This window comes from Taeniopygia guttata, chromosome 6 (genome assembly GCF_048771995.1).
Source record: "Taeniopygia guttata chromosome 6, bTaeGut7.mat, whole genome shotgun sequence".
NCBI classification, from domain to species: domain Eukaryota; kingdom Metazoa; phylum Chordata; class Aves; order Passeriformes; family Estrildidae; genus Taeniopygia; species Taeniopygia guttata.
The window spans coordinates 8,408,154-8,433,855 of NC_133031.1; the positions used below are offsets into that span (position 1 = coordinate 8,408,154).

At 40.4% G+C, this 25,702-nt stretch overlaps 1 protein-coding gene across 44 annotated transcripts in view; it reads left to right on the plus strand.

The window, feature by feature from the left end:
- ANK3 (ankyrin 3) overlaps positions 1 to 25,702 on the plus strand; it is a 335,104-nt gene that overhangs the window by 170,478 nt on the left and 138,924 nt on the right. Inside the window, exon 1 of one of the 44 annotated variants that reach the window (XM_072930935.1) lies at positions 9,271 to 15,570. The exons of the other annotated variants lie outside the window; for them this stretch is intronic. Within the exon in view, the coding sequence (XP_072787036.1) occupies positions 15,535 to 15,570 (36 nt within the window). The 5' untranslated portion in view covers positions 9,271 to 15,534. Of the gene's footprint in view, positions 1 to 9,270; positions 15,571 to 25,702 lie in introns of those variants that run through there. 44 annotated transcript variants of the gene reach the window in all.

Here is a 25,702-nt window from a genome sequence, read left to right on the forward strand (position 1 = left end):
GGAGGTGCTACCACAGAAATGAGAACCCAGGTCCTGGCAGCTCTCTGGTGTCTGCAGGTGGTGGCTGTGGCAGCTGCTGTGCTGTTCTCTAGAGAAGGCTCTCTGAATCTCAGTCTCCAGAGATGCTTTGTGTCAAAGCCTGACTTATGCTATTATCTTAATTTTGAACAGCGTATTCCTCTTGCCAAGGCTGTGAGAAGATGAAAAGTACTTGGTGAAAAAATGTTTTATAATTGCATGTAGTTTTATGTCTATTGATTGTGTGTTACATGAGTTTGCCGAAAGATCTCCATCAATGAATTCCTGTAAAAGCTAATATAATACTGAAAAAATTGCCAAGCAAAGATAATCCAATTAAGCGGCTGCACATAGCTGAGTTTCTAAATTATTGATATTGTCTTAAAATGGGCTGCCTTATAGTGCAGTAAAAGCTGCAATGTAGGTGATATATTTAGCTGTAGTCACATTGTGATATCACTGTGCAGTATTTTTTTTAAAGGTACACAAAAGATATTTTTAAAGAGACATGGCTTCTTTAAAGAGCACATACAAAAGAATATGTTTTAAATGAGCATCTGGGAATTAAATAATAGGACTTTTGCCTGCATTTGTCTGTTGTTTATCTTCAGAGAGACAGCTCCTGTCTTTAAGGCTCAGAATTTGCATGGTGTTATTGGCAAAACTCAAGCCAAAATCCCGATCTTCCATATTGCAGTTGCCCAAAGGGAAGTCCAGCTGCAGCTCTGCATTTGCTGAAAGGAAGCATTTTTCCACTGTGGCTCTTAAATAAATCAATTAAATAAGCCCCCACCAAAACTCCAGAGCAGTTGAGGAAGTCGAGTGTGAGTGGTTCGGCGGCAGAGGGCTGCGGCTCTGCTCGCTCCTGTGGCGCGTGGGGTGGCTGCACGTCTGTCAGGCAGAATGATCCAAAACTGCTCAGAGCTTCAGCTTTTTAAAGCTTTCAAACTCAGCAAACAGGCAGCAGCTGTGGCACACTGATGTTATGTTTCGAGGGAAGCTAAGGAACAGCTAAGGAGGAGTGCCCTGCACTAATCCAATCTAGAGGCGAAATTAAAGCCGTGGATCACGGTAACAGAGCCGGTGTCCAAAAGCAAAGGGACAAAACGTCCTCCACAGACAGATTAAAGAAGTGGTATTGATTACTGTCTCTGTTATCAAGCATCTGGGACACTAATCAGCATCTCAGTTCTGCATTTTAGTAACGAGGGAGAGCAATGATTCAGTGGTTGGGAAGGCAGCAGGATTAAGTGGAAAGGAAAGAGAATCATTATGCTTTGTGCTCAGCTGCTGTCCACAATGGAGCATTAAAACCCATCATGATTGATTTTTGTTTTCTAAAGGGACTATATAAAATATTACTCCAACAGAATATCCTATTTTAAACTTAACCTGGATAAGTTTACTATTTCCCATATGTTTTTTGGAAAACAGCTTGCAAAGGCTCACATACTCCCTGAATAGAGGCTTTGTGCCAACGTGGGAATTAACCCATTAGTCATTTAACAGTTAAAAGCTGCTGTTAAATGTAATGTGTAAATCCCTGTGAGATATTTCAGCTCAGCACTTGTTATTTGCTGCTGTTATGGTGGTGGTAAAACATAAATGGAGAGAAAGCTCAGGTCAGATAGCCATGACATTCATACAAAAGAAATGAGGAAAGGGGCTGTTTTGAACATCTTTGATGTTGAAAGTGAGAAGGTTGTCCCAGCTTTCAGCTGTCTCTGGGATCAGGTTGATGGCACCTGAATTAGGACCCTCATGCTCCTCAATAATCCATGGGCAGAGGCTGACACTCCAGAAGCTGACTGGGCAGCACTTGAGTAGTTCAGGCAACCTCTCTCCATGCCCGTGGGCTGTCCCTTGCCTTCCTGAGTGACCCTGCCTGGACACCTGAGGTCAGCCAGGGCAAGCTTGGCTCTGTCTGCCCAGGCCAGACCTTGTTCTTTTGTGTGCTGGTATTCAACTTCCCCATGCCCAAGCTGTGCCAGCTCATACCCATGAGGTCAGATCCTGGCTGCCAGTAGGTATTTTTTGGCCTTGCTGGCCTAAGAGGGAGCTTATCAGAATGTTGTGATTTATGGCTGTGAGTCTGTTGTTCAGTGTAAGGGAAGTGAACACCTGTGCAGGAGGGTTCTAAATTCTGCTTGGCAGGGATGCTCTTTAAGCTGCTGTCAGCTGACTGTATTTAAACTAACTAAATAAAGTATCTACATAAATACAAGCTAGAATTTCCAGTTTTCACTTTCTGCAGAGTATGTCTGAAGAAACTGAATCTATCTTACTAAGCTATATTTCACTCTGCAGTTCTTGAGACCTCATTAATAAAACTGTCCCAAAAGAAGAAGGAACACTATTTTTGCATTTAATCCTCACAGGTTTTCCATATTCTCCCTTGGCCTCTATATATTACTTAGCTTTAAAGGTGTATTTCAAAAAATGTCAAGTACATTGTTCCCTGTTGCTAGAAATTAAGCCATTTAGGGTTAGTATCTAGTTTACTGGCTAATTGTTATAACTGAAATTGCACAGCCATAATTCCTGCTAATACTGGATCTACTCAAGATAGGCTGAGTGCCTGGTAAGTTGAAAGAGCAGTGGAAAATGGTAGTCAAACTGGGGCTACTTACATTAATTTTGCAGGCATACCTGAGACTGAGTGTTCAGTGGCATTGACCTGTTGCTATTACTTGCATCTTTCCTTTGTGGTTTTTATCCATATCTATTATATTGTATTTTTAATGAAAAAAAAACATTTATTTTAATTTTAAGAATCCTGAAGGGCTTTGCAAACTGAATAATTCATAATTTTTTGTATTTCCAATATGTTTCTCTGTGTGAAAAGTAAGAGGGGAAAAATGTAGTGTAAGAAAACTCTAATGTTGGCATTGAAAATGTAGCAAATGCAGCCAGGAGGTGAGGTCAGCAGATAAAGGCTCCTAATGTAGGTAATTGCCAACTGCTCTGGGAGCTGGGCTAGGAACAACTTAATTCCCTGAGCTGAAATTTTGTTGTGACATCCATTTACCTCTAAGTTTGCAGAAGGCATGCTGGGATCTTTGGGGACTGTACACTTCAAAGGGGGATTGTGCTTCATCCAAGCTCTGAGTGGTAATAAATAAGTGAACTGTAGCAGTGTAAAGACATGGGGGAGCTTTTTGATACAAATTTATGCAGTTGTACAGGTGTGTGAGCACTGGAACAAGCTGCCCAGAGAAGTGGTGGGGTCACCATCCTTAGAGGTGTTCAAGGATGTGCAGATGTAGCACTTAGTGGCATGGTTTAGTGAAGGACTTGGCAGTACTGGGTTAGTGGCTGGACTTGAGGATCTAAGATCCTTTCCAGCCCAAACGATTCTATGATAGAGTGAGAGCCATGTGCTCTGTGTATCCATGACCAGTCAGTTTTTTCCAAATAAATACACACTTAACTCCCAAATCTTGCTGATGTTTCATCCTAGTACACCCCCCTCTTTGTGTTGTCATCATTTCTTCACAGTCCAGTGATATTTTCCAGCTATCACAGCGCTCTCACCCAGTACAGATTTACATGATGGGCTGAATTAAGCAGGAGGACATCACCAGGAGCAGCACATCCACCACCACTATTGTCACAAGAGGCAGGGCTGCTACCTGCCTCTTCTGCTTCTTTTCTAACCTTTTAAAAGGAATCTTTCAGTTTTATATGCGTATGGTAAGATTAGATTAAAGCTAATGTAATCAATAACAAAAATACAGGAGATTGGTTATTTATGTTCCACATGTATTTCTACTAACAATCTTAATCATAAGGACAAGAATAATGAATTTTTACTCGAGTCATACATACTGATGGGATATTAGATGGTGCTTATTTAAAAGAGCACTCCTTTGCCCCTAATTTTTAGGAAATATGATTAATGTCAGTAATGACATGGTTTTCCATCCTGGAGCAGTCTGTCAAGGCTCTCAGGAGGGTTCATTTTAGTTTAATATTCATAGATGAACTAGCCCTTTTAGAAGAGCTTTTCTGCTTTTTTTTTTTTCTATTTGCATTTCAAATCATTCCATGGAATTGTGTGGGAGCAAGAGAATTGTCTGCTGAATGCTGATGGATGCAGTAATATTAATAGTAATAATATCATTAGTAGTGGTAAAGAAATAAGTAAATCACAGAAATTTGCATGTGCCTTATTCTATAAAATCCTACAGCTGTGAATTTTTCCTTAATTTATGAGATGTTTATTGCTATTTATTCTGAACAAGAGAGTCACCCATGCATTTTGTGCATTGGCATCCTCCATAGCCCAAACACCAATTATCCCCAGGTGAAGGTCAGCATTGTGCACCCACAGTGCAGGTTCATTTTACCAGAGTAATATTTTACTGAGTGCTGGATCTGAGCTTTTGTGATGAGCACCCTCTTCTAGGGAGAAAGACGTTTGGTCTGTAAATCAGAAATGACATTTTATAACAGTACTGTGAGATAGGGAAGGGAAGAGAGGGAAATGGAGCTGAACTCTGCATTATGGAGGGACTGTAGTTTCTCATTACAGCCCCAGTAACCCTGATCTACAATTCTTTGCCAATGAATGTCAGCTCTGATGCCCACAGGGCTTTTTATGAAGGTAAGGACAAGGTTGCCTTAATGCTTTGGGTTGAAGGAGGGCTTGTTTTTGTTTTTATTGTTGATCTCGAAGAGGTGAGGGAAATAGTTTTATTCTTGTTTGTTCTTTGTGTCATGTCCAGGTGGCATTCCCAGTCAGTTCATGACAGGAATTTATAAACCAGTATTTTTACTAATCTGCAGATTTTGTAGTTCCACAAGATGGTGCTTACAATTCCAATCAAAATGGAAGTATTTCTCCTCCTCTTCTCTGCTGTTAAATCTGAAATGAGATGCATTGTTACAGTAGAGACTACTTGCATGCTCCAAACTGCATCATATTTGTAATATGTATGTAATAAATCCAATTGAATTTGAAGCACAGGTATTAAAGAATATTAATAAAGTCCAGTTTCTGATACATTCATTTACCCTTTACATGGTATCTGTCACTTTAATTTCTACAGTCAAATAATTTATGATGCCTGATAATTAAAAATGAAGTTCCTTAATAAATTATGTTGAGCTTGGGTCAAATTTTGAATTCAGATTCAGAAGTGCCATGTCCTAACTCTGAGCAGGAGTGGAACATGTGCAAATCTAAGCAGTCTTTCATTATTAATGGGGAAAAAGATGGGTTTTACTTAGTGGTTATAGTGCTTGGAGTCTCTGGAGCATGTTACTTACATTTTCCTCTTTGCTAAAGTCAGTAAAATCCAGTTGATGAGGTCCATGGCTTCCTTTTGTTTTACATTCAGGATCACGCCATTCTCTGGGGTTTTCAGCAGCCATCTGCATGTTCAAATGTGTTGGACTGAGGAATGTTTTTATGAGTATCTAAAAAACACAAATTCTATGTGTGTGTGTGCAGAGTATTGCTTGTCTAAACATGGAAATAAGTCTTGGAAAAGATCTGTCCCATTTCTTACCATTACAAAAGCATAGGTGAGTTATTGGAGAGATTACTTTAGCCAGAGTTGATCAGTGTTACATTTATAATGTGCTTTACATGTATTCTAAAAAGCACATTGAAGTCTTGGCTCATCTGACATGGCCTCAGAGTAGAGGTCTTTACCACTGGCCCGGGGAGAAAAGTTGGGAAAAGTCAAAAAACTTACGGAGTCTGGGATTATTCACAGTAGATACAGGATTAATGGTTTGTCCTGGCAGTTCATGGAAGATAATTACATTTCAGTTAGCAAATCCAGCATGCTATTTGGATGCATTTATAATTTTGGAGAAAGCTCTGGGTTGCAGCGTGAGATACTGAATACTAAATTTATGTTAAATACCAGTGCCTGCTGCGGGGGAGAGAATGAGGAGGTGCCTTCTCTGTGTTATTAGTGAAGTTTTAATTGTTCATGTCTTGTTCAGAAGTGAAAGGGTTTTATGAAAGCTCTTGTCTGTGCAGAGTGCAAGATGCCCTCCTCCCTCTGATGGCTCCTCTTGAATCCACAGCAGAGCAAGCCAGGGATGCTGTTCAGTGAGGCACCAGCTCCTCTGGCTGCTTCTCTATAGAGTTTTTATTTTAGGCTAATAGGTAACTAAGGGAAAATGCCAGCTTATTGGGTTGTTAATTGAAGTTAGGATTTACAAATAGGATTTTCATCAATCAAAAAAGGCATAGCTGTAATGGTAAAATATCTGTAAGATAGATTTACAATGGAGGATAGCATTCAACACCCTAAAAATAGCAGCTGCTGCCTCCTCCATTATGCAGTGTGAACACCAGCTAGTTTGTCCTGCCAAGGGACTGCTTTTTCATGAAGCATCATGGAGATAATACAGATATAAGAAATACTACTGCTATACAGTAATTTTAGAAGCCCTTTATAAGCTATTAACATCAAATTAAAAAAAAAAAAAACAGTTCACAGAGAGAAAGGAAACGTGAGAGCTAGCTGCAATAATAGCTACAGGCTTAAAGGTTCTCCCAAGGAAAAGAAATTCAGTGCTAACTAAGCAGGTTAGGAAGAAACAGATTATGGCCATGTGTGCTGTTGTAATTGACTGCATTATTCATGCAGTCATTCCAAGGTGTATTTCTGGGTCTGCTCAAAATGCTTGATGTGAAATTAAGTGACATAAGCTTCATGAACCTCTTTCACAGATGGAGCACTGTGAAAAACCCAATATTATTCTGACCTCACATAGTTTGAAATGCATTTGGGTAAGTGCAGCATGACTGCCAGGTATGATGGAGTGTGATGCACGGGAGGTGGAGCAGTGCAAAGAGAGCTACAGAGCTCCTTTATGAAGATCTTTAATAGTTGTGGCTCTTGTATTTCTCTATGCAGATGGGAAAGGAACACTACATTTCTGAACTAGAACTCCTTTACTGTAAACTAAAGGGTTTGTTTTGTAGCTTGAAATACCTGCTGTGTAGCTGGAAAGTATTGCACTACACCCCAGTATAACCCAGTGCCAAATGAAAGCTCAGCCTAACTTCAGGAGTTACACATTCTGCAGCTTCCTCTTGCCCTCCCATCCCAAATTCCTGGGGAGCCATATGAGGATTGATGCAGTCTTTGAAGCTGCCATTTTCTGTTCTTTTGTAGTTCTAATGCAACAGCAGAAAGCATCTGTCTTAGCTGTGGCCAGCCTCTCATGTATGAGACACACAGAAGCAGTAGCAGCGCTCCAGGGACAGCATTAATATTTAGCCAAGCTGCCAGCACTCCAGTGAGAACTGAGAGATGTTTTTATACATCTGTGCTGACAAAGAGAAGTCCTGTTTGGAATGCAGTTTGCACAGCTGTCCTCATTCCCCAGCAGCATGTCAGAAATTATCTTGATGAGATCATTTTTTTGTTCATTTTACTAATTTTCCTCTGTTTTAGGGAAATTCCTACATCACCCCAAATGCAGGAGAATGTTTACTCCTTCCTGGTCTAAGACATCTTGAGGTTATTACATCTGAATGCTCCCAGTGTTCTTGGAAAGCTCTGTTCACAGCGTTAGCCCTGTTGCAATAACAAAGTTGAGGCAGTATGAGTCCAGTGTTACTGCCCTACCTAATATTTGGGAAGAAAAGGTTATGGAAGTTGCTTGTGTTTGCTCCCCAGACATTTCAGTGTGGAATTTCTGAGATACAATTTGTACCAGATCAGAACACTGAACCTGTAAGAATCTGAAAATTCGGTGAGTTTATATATATTGCTTTATAAATGGTCCGTGCCTTGATTCTATGCCACTGGAGAGCTCAAGTGAAGGTTCAGTAAGAGGAAATAATTTGAGATTTTGCTGTGACTGTGTTTAAGGGCAACAGTTCACTTCAGAATGTGTAACTCCTGGAGCTTTCCTCTTGATTCTTTGGAAATAATAGTGCCTTAGGAAAGGAAGTTGATAGGGAGGAACCTACTGACCAAAGAACTTAACTGGATTAAGTTAAAACTAAATTTTAATCATTCTGCAGAAGAAATACAAGTAGATTTTTTAACTGGGAACAACACCATGTAACTGTGAATGGTTACTCTGTGGCAATCTTTTGGCTATTGCTGACCAGTTTGTGTCCTAGCTACTGGGCTGTGATAACACTGAGACTGGGGATAACTTTTGAGTGATGCTGAAATCAACCACAGTTACATTCATTTATTTTTCTTTGGTTTCATTGCATTGTAAACATCTTGGGTCTACACCTTTTTAATGATTACGAGAAAATAAAATTTTAAACTTGCAGTTTTCCTGGAAAGTCATTCCAAAGTGTAATTTGAAGAAATTTTATAGTACTTTGAAATGCTGACTGATAAAGGGTGAGAGGTCCCTCAGTCCTGACAGTCCTGGCAAGCAGCCCTGGGGCCCTGTGGGAGCAGCAGGTTCTCCCTTGCAGTGTCTGTGGGCAGGTCTCAGGTAGATTTTACCTGCCCAGGGACTTGTGTTCAGTGGCATCTCCCACTGTGACTGACCCTGAGCGTGGCTTGCTGCAGAGGGGCTCTGATGTCCCAATAAGTCACAGAATCATTGGAAATAGGGGTGGCTGTGGTTTCAAGAACTCCCTTTGTCTACCTTCATCCATAGTTGTCTTTGTTCTCTTCTGACCAATTTCTTACTTTTATTCTATTTTTTAAATCTTAACTCTGCATATATTAGAAATCCTGAGCAAGCTATTCTCATGTTAGTCTTACGAAAGTTTTGCCTTGTGTCTGCACACATTTTTACAGTATAATAATTTGTCCATAGTCCGTTCATTGGAGTTGCAGCCTAAATGTTGTTCAAAAGCCCTGATCATAATATTGCTCCACTGAATTGTCTCCATTGCATTTGGGAATGGATTGCTGGGATTAGTTGTAGTTCGTTTAGTGTTTCCATTTTTCTTTTTATTGAATACTGCCCTACTCCATCTAGAAATGAAACATAGACACTAAATGAGAGCTGTGCTCATTTCCCAGGGCATTGGGCACCTTCATGTGCCTGTGCTTAGTGGATACACTTGTCTGTTGTTACTGTATTTCTCTTTTAATGGAGCCTCCTTCTGTTTTCATTTGAAATGTTCCTTTAAAAAGTCCTTGAGGAATAAACAGAATCAAGGTGCATAGTCAAATATCTTAATTGTGGGTTGGGGGCTTTTTGGCCAAGGTCTTACAGACAGCCAATTTTCAGTGTCCCAAAAACTGCTGCTTTTGGAACATACTACATGAAAGAAAATTTTTTTTATTTTATTTTATTTTTTATTTTTGTGCAGAAGTCATGTCTGAACATTTTGAAGCCATCTGGCAGTTTGGTGGCTTCATATCGTGGTTATGTTCTGAATAAGCCTAAAAAATAGACAAGAGAGAGAGGGAGTGTTTGGAAGGGCAAATTTGCCAGCAGTCACATTTCTGGTGCTTAACTTCACAATGAAATACTTTGCTGTTGTCACCATGAATCTTAATGATTAATTCTTTGCTTCTGGCAGTCATGGAATATTGAAAATTGCTAGAAATACGATCCAGACGAAGAGTGAGCCTGAGCCAACTTCCTGTCACATGGATGCCATATACAAATGGATGGATATTATTTTATATAACATTCCTCTAACACTTTCAACTAGTTGTTTTTTTGGGGTTTTTTAATATTCTACAAAAAATGAAAAAGTTATTTCTGAGCTGTTCATTGTTTTCCTGTGCTGTGGTGAAATAATATGATTTACACGTGATTTTTATGTGCCTATCTATGTGTTCACTCACCTGTGGAGACCAATCAACAGCCACCAATTTCACAAGAGCACCAGAATATTCTGTTAACAAATAGAAGTTCTGTATTTAGTGAAAATACTGAGATCTACTGTTCATACAGGGAATCACTACTTTCTGGAATCCTATGCATCCGTGAGGTATCTCCAAGAAGGAGCAAGGCAGCTGCTGCACTCAATTTGTACAAATTCCCAGTTTTCAGCAGGACTTGGAACAAGATGCATGGCATGCAACAAGCCATCTGATTAATCAGCAGAGAAATTGCAAACATAGCAATGTTTCAAGATGATATAGGAAGATCTGATACTGTGTTTTCCTTGTCTCCTTGTGCTTTCCATATATAGATCTTTGCCCTTGCTCTTCCCCTCATCTCCATGAGAGTTCATGTGAGGTTTGTAGTTTGACTAAACACAGGGCTGCCTGGAGTCTCTGCCTTTTGTTTTTTGCCTTCCTAATTGGCTTTTACTGGTTATTTTTCAAGCATGATGGTGTCAACTCAATTTGCTCAGGAGTCAATCATGTAACATCATGATGCTTATGCAAACACTTCTTCCATTTTGCAGATTTATTACCTCAGTATTTTCCAAAGGTGCTGTCCAGAGCAAATCACTGACATGGATGTCCTCTAGGGTGATCAGTGGGAGGGAAAGAAATCTTAATAAAGCCAAGGGCTTTTGGTTGGCTTCACTGAAGCTGCTTCTCCTGATGCTTACAGGACGATATCGTTAAGTTCTGCTGCTCTTTTTAGCTCTTTATGATCTGAAGAGTGTAGAGTGGTCTTGACAGCAAGAAGTTGCCTTGTTCAAGAAGTTGCCTTGTTAAGTATTATCTTAACCTCTACAATTGTGGGATTTCTGTGATGCTGTGGCAGTGGTTTTGCAAAATTGCACTTCTCCACAGAACAGGTGGAAGATGCTTTTCAATGTTGAGTCAATGTATTGATGGGGGAAGAGAAATTGCTGAAGTCTCAGTGGTGGAAGCCGTGACTGACTTATGATCCCTTTTTGTGGGTTTAGCTAACAGTTTATATTCCTGTTGGTCACAATTTTTCCTATTCCCAGGGGAAAGGGTTATGTTTTAATCCCAGGCCCACTGGAAGTTAAAGGAGCTTTAGAACTTGGGCATGAAAACTGCAGCTAATGGATGAAAATGAAACAAAAAGTGCTCTTTCAGAAAGCTGATGTGGGCCGACTGGAAACGCGTATTCTACTCTGATATCTTAAGGGAACAATGCAGGGTTAAAAAAAGGAACTTGGAGCGGATTTGTGGATCAGATGCCATGGGCATACCACTCATACCTTGCATGTATCGTTTATTTTAGTCCCTCATCCCAAGAGCCCTTTGCCTTGCTGTTGAGGATTCAGGCATACTCTGGGGAGCGCTGGGGGTGAGGTAACGGGAGCTGCCAGGGATCCTGGCAGAGTGAACACTGCAGCACCTCCGTGTGTCCTCCACAGGCTTTTGGAATCTCTGTAAAGGGCTGAATTTCACAGGTCACAGCAGGGCTGGCTTCGAGTTGTGCTGTTTGGAAGGGTTTGGAGACTTCTGAAAAATTACGGCAGGCTATCCTTTTATAGTGATTGCATTTCAGTCTTTGAGGTTTGCTCTCATGTGCTGCTAAAGAAGAACAGGATGGGACCACAGGCTTCCTGTCCACTCATTGGGAAAGCCTTTAAAGAGAAGTTATAACTATCTTCTAGCAGAAGTTACAGAATTTGCTGCTTTAAATTTTGTATGATGGCTGATATCCTTGTCAAAGTAAAGGAAAAAAGTTAACGGATTTACAGAATTGGTGGATACCTTCTATTCAAGAGCAGTAGACTACAGAGAAGTGCATGGCAGATTTTTTTGGGGATGAAGTGTTGGGCTTGGTGACTTCAGCTTATTTAATGTTTGGAGTATTGCTTTCCTACCCTCATTTTATTTTTTTTTTTTTTTTTGCATTAATGAATGCTTCTGGCTATAGAATTCTAATTCTGTGGATGTTTTGGCAAATGATCTAGCTGGCATAATTTAGATGGGAATATAGCAAACATAGTATTTACATGATGGATGGTGGTTGAGCAGACATTTAAAAAAAAAAAAGTCATACAAAATTCACACAGATCCTTTTGGCATTTTATAACTCTGAATTTTGTTCCTGTGGCTGCACATTCTATGTGCCTACAATTTCTACAGTTACAGTATAAATGACTAAATGTAAACAAATTTTATCTTGATAGTGGCCTTGTAAAAACCTGTTAGGTGTGCACAGAGGTGTGCACTTGTACTCCTGTTTAAAAGTCTCATCTGGGGCACACATTAGCTATTATTTTAATGACTAGAAAATAATTTTTATATAAATAAATATCTCAGATACTACCATTTTTTTTCTCTGATGTAAGAAGTTTTTAAAACTAAGGGCCCTTCATAGGTGTAAGTTGCATGAACACACATCTGTACTGATCCTATTCGCCAACCATTTGCTCTCTGAAAAGGGTTTCTGAAATACCACAGAAATAGAAATCCCATGCACTGGTGGGCTTCAGCTGACTTTTCATCTTTGTCGACTTTGTCTGAAATGTCATCCACTACAGTTTCAGAAAAAAAAAAAATTCTCCTTGCAAAATCTGGACCAGTGACTCCAGATTATGGTTGTAACTATTTCAGCTTGCCTCTCCCTTTCTTGGAGAGATATTTATATTGTTTTGCATCTCATGTCAAACCATGTTTTTCTTTCTGCTGAATTCCGCCATGTGTTGCTTTGTTTGCAAGTCACTTCCAAGCCAGTAATCATAAGCACTCCATCTGGTTGGGGAGCAGTGTAGTGATAATGTAAAAGGACGTTTCCACTATTCTGTTTAAAAGAATTCTCCATCTGTACCAAATCTGCCATTTTAATGAGACTGTAAAGGGGTTTTGTTGCTTTTTTTCTGGAGGGGAGGAGGCTGATTGTTGAGACGGTTTTTGTCTCGCGTGTTCTGCTAATTACATGATTGTATCCAAGGCCCTTTCTTTTTCCTAAGCTAAGAATTACTATAGGAATTGGCAGATCATGTAATTCAGGATGCAAAGGAATAAAAGGATCCTGGAAATTTTACCCAAAATCTATAAGACATTGATTTTGCCATTAGTGTTGAGCCTTTCTGTTATTACCCTTTGTTAATAGCGTGCATTGAGAAATCATACTGAATGCTCTAAAACGGATTCACAAGGTTAAAAAAGAAAATACAGTGTCACTATGATTTATGGCAGTCAGTAATCAGAGCTGAATTGATGGATGTGAATGTGCTGAGATGATTTTTTGGTGCTGGCAGATTTAAATTTTTCTTTGTGCTTCTCTTTTGTAATTCTGATCGTTGCTCTTTTAAAATTAATGGAGAGGGAATTGGACAACTGCTCTTGTGGGAATGTCACAGCCTAAACCAGGCTGGTTTTGTGGAGGTTAATAGGCAGTGGCCTGGGTCAGTCATCCACTGGTGTCATCACAGTGATGTGAACTTGAAAACCAGGAGCCAGCGACTGGACAAGCAAAGCAGCCGTAGCAGAAGGAATGAGTGGGCAGTGTGGGGACAGCGGTGTCACGGAGCTCCTGCAGGAGCAGCTGGCACCCACACCAAGCTGGCACTGGCCACAGCCCTGGGCTGCCCGAGGAACAGGGGCACAGCCCGCCAGCAAAACAGCAGAGACCGTGTGGAATCCTTGTCCCTAAAAATGTTCTTTCTTCACTGCCAGCTTGGCTTTGGGATTGCCAGTTGTGTGTCACTGGCCTGTGCCAGGAGCTGCAGTGCAGCGGCGTGGGGCACCACCCCACAGTGGCTTGCTCATCTGCAGGGATTTGTGACTTTCTGTAAAACTGCCCAATTTAATCCTTTCATCTACAAAATAGACCTATTTGGCAAGTTTTAGATTTCATGTGATTCCCTTGAATGCTATTACAGAAATCATCATATTTCCTTTCTCCTTGTTCTCAAGCACCTTTTCAAAGGCAGAAGAAAGCTATTTAGGTACCTGGGCTTTATTTAGAGGCAACTTTTCTTCAGTTAGAAACAAAAATTCAGACAATGAATAGTAACCCTGTAATCTTGGCTTTCTGGAACTGGGATATTTGCATTTATTGTTTTGAAATTACAGTTCTCAGCCCTCAAAACTAACAGTAATGCTAAATCAAAATTCAGTTTTATAAATTGAATATTCTGGATACTTTGTTTTGCGTGGTGACTTGCAGCAACAGCATTGCTGAGGTAGCTGTGGGGCAGTGATTGAAATCTCTACTACAGGGAGCTCTGTGCAGATATGTCAGTGAGGTAAATTCATTTAAACTGGCTTGGTCATCCTTTTGTACTTACATTGAGGTAGGAGGCTCCTCCACTCTGCAGACAGCTGTTGGCTTCTCTGTATTCAGTCAGTGGCAGAAGTGGGTCTTACTCATGAATCCTATCATGTCATCAGCAAAATGTGCAGGAACACAGGTTAGTTGTTAATAGAATGTATCATCAGTGACATTAATGAGGTATTTTCAAGCCAGGTCCACCTGAGTGCATGGCTGGTGCACCAGGGCCCCAGATTTTGCACTTTCTGAATACAGAGATGTCTACATAGAGAACTGGTGCGATAACAAGTGTGATAACAACTTTGGTGTTTAAAATCAAGAGTGCAGAGCTCCTCCCTGGTGGCTGCACTCCAATTGATGCAAACATGGAGATATATTTCTAGAAAATTTAAATTATCCCAGTAGTGTTTTACATACAGCTTATTTTCTTTCAACACTTCTCAAATGAGACATTAGGCCTATCTTGTCTGACCAAAATATTAGGCCATGATTATTTTCCTCCTCTTCGACTTTGCTGTTCTTTTGTGCCAGAGAATATCTGTTTCCAGCTCACAGGTGTGAGGCATGATGTGTGACAGGCAAGTCACACATCATTGCAGTGCAATTCAGTGGTGAATTGAAGAGATTTCAATATTCCCTTTCTCAGAAGGTGGGCATTCTTTAAAGCCACTCCTAATGTAAGTAACTGTAGGGAAGCACAAAGAAAATTCCTGTTGCTGATGATAGCTTCCATTGAAGAGGAAGAAGTCTGCTTCTAAAATCAGGAACCTCTCTCTGGGCTTCCCTCTGAAACAAAATTATTTTGCCCTGGTGTTGCTTTTAATCTGTCTAGTTTAGGACTTGAAGTACATAGAGAACAGCCTTTTGGTTCATGAAAATAGCCTCTAGAACCAGCAATACAAACCTATCATAATTAGTCATCAGAAAATCTGAATAAATATAAAATTACCATGGAGTGGGAGGCAGGCATATGTGGTATTCAAAACACACGGAGTGTAAAATGATGTTATTGTTGCCTTTAGAAATAGTTCAAAGTAGTCTGCATTAGAAAGAGCTGATAAGCAGAATGACAAAAGCTTGTTTCATGAGTGATTCCAAGCAGCAGTGGTTTTCTGATCAGCTGATGCTGCAGCTATTTTGGGTATTCCACAGATCATGATTACATACACGGGGAATGATTGGAGGCAGCAAATATGGTAAGTGAGCCAGGAATGCTGGGACACACTCTGTTACTAACTTAACAGTCTTCTATTCACTTGTCTTTGCCATTTAAATCGCCAAGGGAAGTGTAACAAGTGACCGTGCTTAGTTCCTTAAAAAAAAAAAAAAAAAAAAAAGAAAAGAAAAAAAAAAAGAAAAGCACTTCCTGAGGCTGCTATTTTTAGCAATGGTGCAGTGTCCAAAGTGTTAACTAATTGAGTCATCAGGTTTCATATCTGGCCACAGAAAATGGCAGTGGAAGAGGGAGAATGCTTTCCAGAACAAGTAAGCATTTGTGGATTCTGAAATGAGTGAAATATGCATATCGAGTTTCTTGTATTAGTGTTTTAAGTCTTTGATTGTTTGAAGCAAAGATAGATGTAGGAAGAGGTGTGTTTTGGATTGTTTGGTGTGTTTTGTTTTCTGATGGCTGGATTATGGTATAGGCTGAGGTGGCAGTCAAGTAGAATATTGAAATTATTTGTTCTCTGTTTTGTCAGTGGCTACATTGTGTTCTGAACACTGTAGAAGACTCTGATTAAATTGCACACACATTTTGTAACATTGTCTTCTGTGATGAGGGCCTTAAGATATTTGTAACAACTGAAGTCTTTTAGGCAACCTTGTATATTTAGAAAAAAAGTTTAAAATCTGTACTTTAAAGGTGTACTTTTCAAATAACACACCTCTTCTACTGACAATCCACAGGTAAATCAAACTTGCAGAGGAGCCAGCTGTCGTGCTAGTAGTGTACTAGTAGTGACCTGTAAGAAGGCACCTGTACCACTCTTACTCCAAGAGAGTCCCAGTGACCTTCAAGGTGCTCCCTGTGGGATTTAAAAATTCAAGTGAGGAAGTTGCTGTGAACAGACATCCCCGTACTCCATGAATTAGGTTCAGAGGGTCTTCAATAGCTTGGGTTATTCGCAACAGTTAAAAATCACAAAGCCAAAACAGTTCTCTAGGCTACTCTACTGCAGAATTAAAAAAACCGAAAAAACCCAAAGACCAGGCTCCCTGGAAAGTGGATTTGTGTTTTTAGTACTGATGAGTGTGAAGCTTTGTGGAAATGTCAATTAGTGGCAGTATTTTTAGTTAGAATACTACTGGTGCCAGAACAGAGCTGTTGGCTAGCTGATTTCCATGTCAGCAATAGCTCTGTGCTCTGAAAAAAATACTGCAGTGAGTCCTTTTAAATGTATATGTTGTTTTTTTACTTGTTGTCAGCACAGGACCGGATGTTGTTCTCTGCTAAAAAGCATCTTTGAAAACTTTGGTTGTTTTCTAGTGAAGATGTTCTTTCTGTAAGCTTATTTCCACCAGTAGTTTCAAAATTGTGAAAACATTTACTGGGATATATTTTTTGTGAAGCTCTTATTCTCTGGATGTCTTATGGTACTTGATTAGACTCTCTATTGTTCAGTCCTGAGAATTTTATTTACTCTCTCCTGCACTTTGTAGCACAGTAGTATCCATTTTCATGGTGATAAACATCTTTGCTGATGCTTCATGTGAGCCTCAGCAGCACAGAGCCCGGTAGCCACGGTCCCTCCAGTTTCTGTGTGCAACAGTTGGGAGAGCGGAGCAGTTGGCAATGTGCTGCTCTGCAGGATGCTCTGCCCCTCTCTGCTGCACCAGAATGGTATTTATATCTTGCTTTACAGGGGTTTGTTACAAGCTGTATAGGAACTGCTATTTCTGTTCATTTGTACATTGTGTGGGGAAGGTATAGCAGCGCGCAAAGTGGGGTTTAGCAGTGGAAAGGGGGCAGAGTATAAATGTGTTATGATTTTCCTTGCTGATAAGTTTTTTTTTTTCCCTTCATGATAAGTTTTGTTTTCATCCCTTATGTAAATCTTACATAGGCTGCCCTGCATATTTGAGAGGCAAGAGAGAAACAAACTGCATTTCACTGCATGTTTATGCTGTAGATTTGCTGTTCAGGGGTGATACTTTAGCAATGTACAGTAATGGCCCATCAAATGCTAGGGGGGATTCACTGTATAGGGCTGGTATGGTTGGTTGTAGCTTATTTCTGTGAGAAACTGATCTTCACTTGAATGATAGCATTAAAAACAAGTTCTAAATTTACTCTGTTAAATATAGTAGGAGTAAAGTCTTTTTGGCCAGTTTGGAAAGTTTTTATTCACTAGTATTATAACATTATATTTGATTAAACTGTTATGTATTTTTCAAACATACTTAATTTTGATGCTAAGAGGAAGTGATAATTTTTGGATTAAAATAAATTAGCAAATCTGGTTAATATGAGGTAAAATATTAAAATAGTTCTGTTGTTTGTATTTTTGTTCAAAAAATTGAAGTCTCTCCTGAGATATTCAATTCCTCATGGTGGTTCTGCTGAATCCTGGCTCTCTAATGCACAATGACTTTGAAAACCAGAAAAGTATTAGTTCAGCTCTGTAACTGAAAAGTCACCATGTGAAAATGGCATCATCTGATCTGCAGTGATTTATCTGTATATTTGGTAACTTTCTCTCAGAATGAAACTGAACTCTGTGTTTTCTTTCTCCCTGCATTGATCTCAAAGATCCCATACAGCTAAGGTTGTTCTCACTGTCACTGTTTTCAACCTGTTTGTGTCTGTGAATGCTGGTTGTGCCCTTTCTCCAACAGATTTAGATTCCTCCTTCTGCTTTAGAACATAATCTAGTAATTAAAGTTAGGACAGGACTTCAGAATTTAAAATTTAGATTACAGATGCAGGGCTCTGGTTTTTGCTCACAGATTTTGGTGCTTGGGCTGGAAAAAGCACTTTTCCTATTGGTATCTAAGCTCATCATCAAATCCAGAACACGTGGAGTGAGGAACAAAACACTTGTAAACTAATTTACATTTGCTGTGCACCCCACTGAGTACCTTTCATCCAGACAGCCCCAACAAATGCTGTGACAGAGCTTTCCATGCCACGGCACAGATTCCCAGCAGTGGATGCCAGTGTTTAATCATGGCAGAGGAGGGGAAGGGGAGTGCAGGGAGGGGTGGAGGCTGGTGGCCACCCATGCCCAGCCCCACAGCTCTGTGCAGGCCACGTCCCATGGCACCACGCCTGGGAGAAAGGGTTTTCCTCTGTGTTTCCAGCAGTGACAGGCTGCAGTGTGTGCAGCACTTGCTCTGCGTTGCCTTTGTGGTTTACAGAGGTGTGGTGGGTTACAAAATGGGCCTGGAGTTACTGGGTCAGGTCCACAAGAGCAGACTCAGGTGGAAAACGAGTTACAGCAGGTTGTAGTCAGCAGGAAATTGCAGCTCCTGTAGAAGGAGGTGGCTAAGCCAGCACAGCCTGAAGTATCCCCTGATGGGATTCCCCAGTAGGTCTCATGCATCTCCAGGCCAAGATTAAAATTGTTTCCTGGCAGGTTGCTCAGCTCCTGCATTGGAGGACTCTTAACTCTCCTGTGTGGAATTGCCCTCATGAGTTTGGGAAGTGCTGGGTAGGTATTTTTCCTCCTGAGCCAAAAATTACCTCAGCCAGTCTTTGGCTCTAGGAGGACGTTTGAATACTTTAGTTTCTTGGTTTCATTGATTCTTTGCCATTGTACCAGGGTCTATCTATTTCACAAGGAGGTGTCAGGACAGCTGGTTCTGTAAATGCCACAAGCTCTCCTAAAGTGAGCTGCTTTGACAGACTTTATGTGATATCTCCGACTGCCCCTGCAGAACTTACTGGCAGCAAGTTTATGACTGTTTTGCAAATCTTGAGATCTCTTAGTATTCAGAAGCTCTTTAGATAATTTCCACTGGCCCAGGTTCTCTGTCTGTCACATCAGCCATGTGGAGTTCACCAGACAGAAGCTCTTCAACAGTGTTCAGGTGTGTGAAGGGAAGAGGTTCTTTGCTGCTGATAGGGCTCATAATCCTTGCTATGAAAACCTGTGCACTGGCACTCACAAACTAATAAATGTTTGTAATTCTTATAAGAATACTAAACTCTATGCCCCCTCTCCCCGCCAAAAAACTTTGACCTCTATTAGATAGCTTTAAAACTATTCAAATTCCTTTAACACCTAAAAGGGCATAAATTGTAATTATATGTGGGGTTTGCAAAGCTTATAGTGTAAATTGGTATGTGTCTGCATGGGGGTTTTTTTTTTGTGATATGGCTTGACCAGTTATCATCAAAATCTGTTTAATGATAGTTAGAATTTCAAAGTTCCAAGGCAGAATCAATTTGGTTTTAAATGAGAGTTGAATTCAAAAGCAGGCATTAAGTAGAAACTTATGAATTCATGGTACTGAAAGCTCTTAATAGATTATGTAGCTTGTCCATAGTTTCTACAGCATTTTTAGGGAAAATTTATGTGCATGACATTTCCCCTGACACTGAGTTTTCTCCATGGTATTACCACTAATTCCACCACATCTGATTGAAGCATACTTACGTAATATTTTTATAGCCAATAACATCTCTCCCTCTAAAGTAAATTATATTATCTAATTTAGGTTTGCATGATTGCCCTCCTTCCCCCCCCCCCCCCCCCCGAAATTATAGACAAATAAAAGCAGTTTACAAAATATTTTGACAAGAGTTGCAGAACTCTTTTCCTATCCTTTTTGGGTCCTGATTCTAAAATGATATTCACAAAGAGATGAGGAGGTGGACTGACTGATGTTATTCATGCAGTGATCTGAAGAAAGTGATTTTAGCATGGAAGTGGCTTTAAACTTGGGCCTGAGATGTGCTGAAATTATCTCCTTGCTCTTTGGGTAGTCAGCTCCTGAGAGGAAAATAGCAGGGAAGGGATCAATGGCATCTCATCTAACTTGACATATAAGAGAGTTATTATCTTCAGGTGAATATAAACATGAGAAGAAACCCTGGAAGCACATCCAGCCCTTCTCTGGCTCTTTGTGACTGTGGTAGCAGTTATGAAAGCCAGTGATTTATTTTTCACTTGTAAATGTATGATAGGAAAACTTAAGAGAGGGAGAGATGAGTCATTATGGATTCAGAAGTTTCTTTCCAGAATTTTTGAAATAAACTTCTAGCTGCAGCGACCTTCAGCCTGGAGAATGAATCTTGAATTTAAAATGCCAAAATCTTTTGCCTTTTAATGCATGAGATCCTTTTCATTATTTATACATGTGAGTTGATCACAAAGGGCCTGATTCTTACACTGGTTGTCACTTTTAATGGAGTACAGTGATTCACTGGTGAAACCAGGGATTGTACCAGTCTTAGGGTCTTGAACAGGACGTGTCCCAGTTTACCATGTCATTTGTCTTTTCATCCAGTGCAGTCTGATAGCTGAAAAGTCATTATTAAAGACCTTTATTGTCTTTTTATAGACTTCTTCTTGTTGTTTTCGTACTGAAATTATTCTTGTAATTTGTTATTCTTGCATATTTAGAAAGATTTTGTGTGTTTTGCAGATGTACATTGATTTTTCTAGTCCTCAATTTTGCTTTTGGTGTTACTAATTTAATACATTCATACCAGTAATTATTTTCAAAAATTCTTCAGGTGAAGCTGGCACATCAAACCTGGGCTTCAAAATCTCAAAACTTTGTCTCTGTAAGCTGGCAAAACATATGGAAATAGTGTAGACCTTCACCTTCTGTTTGAACTTTGTCCCTATGGGACTGGTTTGATCTCAGTTCTATGCTTTTGGTTGGGTTGTCAGATTGTAATTTTGTATAGAATTGCAGTTAAGTTGTTCTTAAGTATTTGTTGAATATCTATGTTGGCAAGTAAATAATGTGGAGATGACATCTTTAGGGGCATTTTCAACTTGAAAAAATTGAGTGAAGAAGGCTGCATGCACAAAGTCTAAACAACTTGCACAGTGAGAAAGCTGCATCACGGCTTCACAGCAGGTGTTTGCCACCACAAGCAAACAATGCACTCCAGACCTCTCAGGGCAGTCACAAACACCTTTTTACTGCAAACTGTGAAATGTTCTTGGATCTACCAGCCTTGGCAGCTCAGGCTCTGGGTCCTTTTGAACCACCTTCCACTCCAAGTGGTCCATTTTTCATGGGAACAGGGTGCATTTTCAGCACTTTGCCCAGACAGACTCTGAGAAGCCCCAAGGCATCTTGAAAATGGTTTATACTAAACCTGCATTTTGTCCTGTGGTCTAGTAAGGAAAAGAGGCTTGTTGGCAGGAATGTTTTCCTAGTTTGGCCAAAGATTTCTAGAAGGAAGGACCTGCATCTAAAGTGATTTTCTACTTTTATTTTTAATTCCTTAGATGTGTGATTTTTCAGGGAAGATTTCATTTTTCTCTACAGGCATGATAAGATTGGGCACTGTACAGGGATGGAGCCTCAGTTGTTGAAAATGCAGTTGGTTATAGATTCATATGCATATTTTGCAGGAAAAAAAAGAAGTTTAGCCTCCAGTAGTGTGACCAAGAAGAAAGTTTCACACAGGCTAATACCAGTGTGGTTTTTAACCTGTGGAAAACGTCCTGTAGTTACCTAGTTGGAATAGAGCCTTTTATGGGGACATTGCAAATAGCATCATATCTTTGGCTGCTTTATCATGCACAGTACAATAATATGATCAAAGAAAGTTGATGATTAAATTGTGTAATAGGGCAAACAATTAGAGGGATTAATTTGGCTTTTTTTGACAAGTAATTATATTGCTTCTCTTTTTGCAATCATATTCAAAACAGCTGGCCTTCCCTAGCCAAAAGATGTGTCCTCTGAATTGTCAGGCACTAGGAGTGGAGCTTTTCCTGTTGCCCTCAGGTTGTGTTTAGAGCTGTGATCTGAAAAAAAGCAAAAGCCTGTCTCTGGAGGGTAATTAACAGCACAACTGCAGATAGCAGTTGGCCCCAGGCTGGTACATCCTTATCAGAAGAAAACACATATGGTAGTGTGGTATGTAAAGTGTGAGCACTTGTTTGCACAGAGAACATCATTCATCCAGCGCAATCAGCCCTCTTTCTAATAAAGAAGATACAATTGCAAATTTTAATAGTGACATAGTTAAAAAGTAGCTCCAGAGAGATACAAGGGATTAGAGCCTCTTGGAGGATGAGTGCAGAATCTCCCCTTGACAGTGATGTTGCTGGTGTATTTCACGTGGTTCAGACACTGCTGTTAATTGCCCCCTGTAGTTTATTTGGAATAAAATTTCATTGCTTACCAAGTGAGGGTAACACATTTGCATGGAAGAAAATTCTAAATTAGCATAGGAGCAAAATCTAAGAAATGCCAAGGTCCTCCCATTTCTGGTATCATGCTTAGTGCCCATCAGAGTTAAGCCTACCTGAAAAAATATTGCCAATGGCTGCAGTAAGCCTACCATTATCAAAATAAGCAAAAATGTTATCTTCCATTTCCTCAGGTCACCTCATGCTGCTGCAAAGACTCTCTTTGTTGAACACATTTCCAAATCGAAGTAACATAAGTTCATCCCTTAAAATGAGGTCATTGCCTCTCCCCACAACAAATGTTAGGCATGGTTAGCATCTTTTTGTTGGGACTCAAGCCAGAATGCATCCTGCTCTGGCACAATGGGAACCTGCTGGGGGTTTCCCTTCACAACAGCTACTGTTAAAGATGGAGTGAAAAACAAAACCCTGCTCCCAATGTGAAAAAAAGACTGGATTTTTAATCTGAAAAGGAGGCCACTGGAAGCAGAACACAAAGGAAAGAGAGATGAGCATAATAAAATAGCCCCAGTAAGGCAGGAGGCCTGTGCATGTTAAAAATAATGGCTTTGCACTTTAGAGGGTTCACTCAATAATACAGATTCTCTGTTTACTTAAGGGACCCTCTCTAGTGCCATGGAAATGCCAGGCCAGACCCTGGACTGACAGTCAGTGAAAATTTGCTAATAGCTTTTTATCTTTAGCTGTGCTAAATAATCTCTTACTGCACTGGAAGAACTTAAAGAAAAAGAGTGAATATGTATTTGCTAGCATGAGTCAGCATCAACATTTACTGGAGGTTTAAGAAAATATCCAAGTGGCTTAGGCATTAGTCTCTGTAATAGAAATATTTTTAATTCATGTAGCTTTTCCTCAAAATGGGGAAACACTTCTCAGGTCCTTCCATCTTGTGGCAGGACTAGGGGACCATAAGGTAAAGAAGGATTGGCAAACAGAGTGCTGCTGCCAGCTCAGCTTATTCAGCCTCAGCCCTTTCCTGAGATGTCCCTGGGATGAATGTTGAAAAGGAGCTCCAGACTGGAAAACTTGTTGTGTGCTACAGGCAGTCTGCAAGCTCATCAGCCTGCTGTACATTAGAGAAGGGATTTTTTATAGCACTGTGCATTAAAGGGAAATACATGAATCTAAAAGAAATACACATTGCATAAAACCTCGCTTCATTAGCCGGTTGAGCACATTTGCACATTTCTTAAAACTAGAAACAGTCCCTTTTTCTTCCAAGAAAGTATGGGGAGAGAAGGGAGAAACCATGCCATCTGTGAAGAAAAAGCTTGGTATTATGCATTCACCGGTGCTGATACTCCCATAAATCCACTGTTTATTAAATATTCTCTAAATAGCCATTTCAGAACTAAATACTGTGTACAGGATCTGAAGCTTTTCTCTCCAACAATTAAAAAACTTGTAAAAATCTTGATTTTAAATTTTAATCTACATGTAGAGTTTGAAAAGGTAGCAGCCAGAGGAAGCCCAAGAAGGAGCAGGGGAAGGCTTTGGGAACACAGCCTGACAGCAGGGATCCAGTGCAAGTGCAGGGGAAGGGCTGCAATCTTTGTGACTGACTGCAAGAGCATCTGAGATTCAGGGTGCTTTCATGTGTGTCCCATGCCTGTTGTCCTTGTGATATTTGTCCAGACCTTGGAGAATCAAATGCCAATTTTCATCTTCATTTCTTATTGAGATTGAGAAAGAGAGAAAGGGATCTGAACTGGCCCCAAACATCCAGAATGCTTCTCAGGAATGCTGAGGTTTCATTAGTGAAGAATAAATCTCTTAGGTCTGGTGGGAGACTGTCCTGTAGACAGAGTGTCTGTGTCTATTCTGTCTGTGTGGGGATCTTATTTTCAGATGCCAGCTATGTGGAGGGTGGGAATGGGCATGTGGAGAAGAATTGCCCACAAAGGGGAACACATATGTCCTGGGTGATGGTTGGAAACCCAAAATCCTTTCCCCCTACTGTGGTTTCTAATGCATTTCATATAGCAGGTCCTTTATCAGTTTATGACATGGGCTTCCAGGAATGATGGCAATCCAGATAAAGAATTATTTACATTATTATTGCACTTCTTTGATCTTTAAAATCCTCCATTGGTTTGAGCCTAGGCTCTGGTGCTGTTTCTGTCTGTAATACTGAGGCAATTTACAGGCTCTAGTGTGGACTCCAAGAAGGTCTTTTTTAAACAAAACAGTGCCAATTACAAGTAACATTTTTCTACTCTACTGAGGTATTAAAAAAACCCAATAAAGCCAACAAATTTAGGCTTAAAATACAAATGTAAAGTTGGGAAATTTTGGGTTCAGAAACATAAAAGTTTTGGATTGATGTTTTTGATCAATTCCTTACTTTTTAGGTAGAAAGTGTTCATTGGTTCTCGTGGTTTTGTAAGTGACATGTCTTAACAAGGATACTTGAGAAATTTTGCAGGGAAGAAAAACGTTTGAAGGTCTCTCCTCTCTCTGAGTAGGTCTAAAGTAATGCCTTAGCTATAGGGGAATTGGAAGCTGGCAATGCTACTTTAAGAGAGACTGAAGCTGCTTTTAGTTTCCAATAAGGTTGTCCCCTTTTCTCTCTAATGTTACTGCTTATGTTAGAGGTGGAAATGTTAGAGGTGGAAATGTTAGCGGATGGAGAGACTCCAGAAACCCTGTTGAACTTCTTGCACAGTTGTACACTCTCAGTCTGTTATCCCTCTGTGCAAATCTCCAAGTTCCTGCGCATGGTAGCCCAGAAAGAGCAAGCTAACCCCATGGGAGCATCAGCCAAGATCAGACAAAAAAGGTTTTCCCCTTCCTCAGAGCACAGGGATGTGTTACACCTGTGTGCTAAGGCAACTCATGCTCTTGCACTCATCATGTTCAGGTAACTGGAAACCAGTAAGGTGGAAACTGCAAGTGCCAGCCCAGACCAGCTGAACGGAGGGAGGGTTTGGGTTATCCTGTTAAAGGCAGCTTCTCTGGGTGCTTCCCAGTTGCTGGTGTTGTGCCTGCTTTTCCTGCACAGTGCCCTTGTGCTGGGAGCCTGTCTGAGCACTGGGAGTGCAGGCTGACAGGTGAGCAGGATGCTCAGCACCTCAGCAGCCCCACTGTTTGGATGGCTGCTGGTGTCAGTGGTGTGTCTGGACACTTGTAGTTGTTTTGGAGTGAGTTTTGATGGGTGACTCTCAAAGGAGCACATGCTGTTAGCTTGAGGGATTTCAGGAGTGGATTTGTGCATCACCTGAGATAGTTTGGTCTGAGACATTTTGGCCTCAGGCTGGGGCTGTGACCTGAAC